The sequence below is a fragment of the Aplysia californica genome, unplaced genomic scaffold, assembly GCF_000002075.1.
Source record: "Aplysia californica isolate F4 #8 unplaced genomic scaffold, AplCal3.0 scaffold00437, whole genome shotgun sequence".
NCBI classification, from domain to species: Eukaryota; Metazoa; Mollusca; class Gastropoda; order Aplysiida; family Aplysiidae; genus Aplysia; species Aplysia californica.
The window spans coordinates 236372-238440 of record NW_004797707.1 but is presented as its reverse complement, the minus strand read 5'-3'; the positions used below and the strand labels follow the sequence as shown (position 1 = coordinate 238440).

The window sequence follows — 2069 nt, the reverse complement described above, 5'->3', positions numbered from 1 at the left end:
CCTTCCCCCTTCCCTCCTCCCTCCCCTCCCCCTTACCACTGAGCAGTTTTGTCCGGCACAGACAAATCGGACGACCGTATCGTCCAGCAGGCCCGAGTAGGAGCAGGACGGACACCTGAGGAACACACACTTTAGTTTTAGTACGAGTTTTACGGCACTTGCAACACAATAAGGTCATAAAAGTGCCGAAGATTAGAGCTGTTAACAAGAGAGTAACAAACATAAAAAAGAAGGAGGGGAGATAAGAACGATAGATGTTTGCTTGGGAAGAAGAAGAAAACCACACCAGAGCACCCACCAACCACCCACAATTACGAGTTTTACGTCACTTTAGTTTTAGTACGAGTTTTACGGCACTTGCAACACAATAAGGTCATAAAAGTGCCGAAGATTAGAGCTGTTAACAAGAGAGTAACAAACATAAAAAAGAAGGAGGGGAGATAAGAACGATAGATGTTTGCTTGGGAAGAAGAAGAAAACCACACCAGAGCACCCACCAACCACCCACAATTACGAGTTTTACGTCACTTTAGTTTTAGTACGAGTTTTACGGCACTTGCAACACAATAAGGTCATACAAGTGCCGAAGATTAGAGGTGTTAAAAGAGAGTAACAAACGCAAAAAAGGAGGGGAGATAAGGACGATAGATGTTTGATAGGAAAGAAGGAGCAAACCACACCAGAGCACCCTCCAACCACCTACTAAATTGGTCATACAAATGCTGAAGATTAGACTTAATTAGAGGTGTTACTAGGGAGTAGCATACCGTACAAAGAAAATGAGGGGGAGAGATAAAAGCGAAACGATGTTCGACAGGGAGGAAGGAGCAAACCACACCAACAGCACCCACCAACCACCCATGGGAAAAACACACATGCACAGAAAGTTACAGGAATTTTCTCTGTGTGTGTGTATGAGTGTGTGTGTGTGTGTGTGTGTGTGTGTGTGGGTGTGTGTGAGTGAGTGTGTGTGTGTGATGTGCATGTGTGTGACAGAAAGACAGACAGACAGACAGACAAACCTGCAGATAGACAGAGATAGAGAGAGAGAAAGAAAGAAAGGAGAAAGAGAGAGACTAACTACATACATAGCCTACATTATGCATACATATTTATTATTGAGAAAAGAGACAGAATATTTCAAAAGTAATACAACTGAACTAGCAGGGCCCCCTTTCGATGAAAGGAAGGATCGGTGCATTAACGTCAGCCGAAAGTCATTGGCTTATGTCTATGATATTTACATTCTATTGGAATGGAGCAATAAATCTTGAGAGATGCACCAATTAGAAGGTGTTGATCTATACTCTCAAAACAGTTTGCACGGTTAGTGAACGGAAACCTCCTTTTCTAAAAATACAGAGACAGAAGCGTCGGCATACAAAAGCATGAAAAAACGAAGGGCGTCATGATCTGGAGAATATTTTAAAGAATCTTTTGGAGAAAACCGCATGTCGATCGATGCAGCCATTAAAAAGTCTTTTGAATAGCAACATTCGGCCACCACAAATAGATAATAGAATATAAAGGTCCTTGAATCACACAGCTAGATCTATATATAATAATTTGTGATGCCGTGTGGTGAAATCAGGCGCTCTTCGAAATAATCATGGTGAAGAAACTGGCATTTTCCCCGCAGGTTTGTGGATTTTCATCGACTTTCTGTTTCTTGGCTCAACACCTTTCATATACACTAAAGAGCAGACTTCAGAGTAGATTTTACCCAAAAACATTGATTAAAGACACAAAAAAGTAAATATTTTCAGCTCCCACGGACTTTCAAGTTAAGAAAATAACAAATCTATGGAGGACATTTTCTCATTGATTTTATCTCTGAAACCAGGTGACCCCCACCGACTTCATTCGCAAATATCTAGACTTGTATTCAAGATAATTCAATATTTTTAAAATCAAAAGCAAGACAAATGAACAAGCTTTAAGATGATACCACTAACTTCACATGCCCAAAAATTGACGAGAGCCTGATTTCACGGCGTCGTCGTGACACATTTCTGAGTTATGTCATATTATGTTAGGATATATCACTCTAAGGCATCAAAGAAAAGGGG

At 40.8% G+C, this 2069-nt stretch overlaps 1 protein-coding gene across 1 annotated transcript in view; it reads right to left on the bottom strand.

Moving 5' to 3' along the window:
- The window catches only part of LOC101852111, a gene marked incomplete at its 3' end in the record, with an annotated part of 31060 nt that overhangs the window by 8576 nt on the left and 20415 nt on the right, over positions 1-2069 (bottom strand). Inside the window, 1 exon segment of the mRNA XM_035971441.1 lies at positions 37-115. Coding sequence (XP_035827334.1) covers positions 37-115 — 79 coding nt within the window.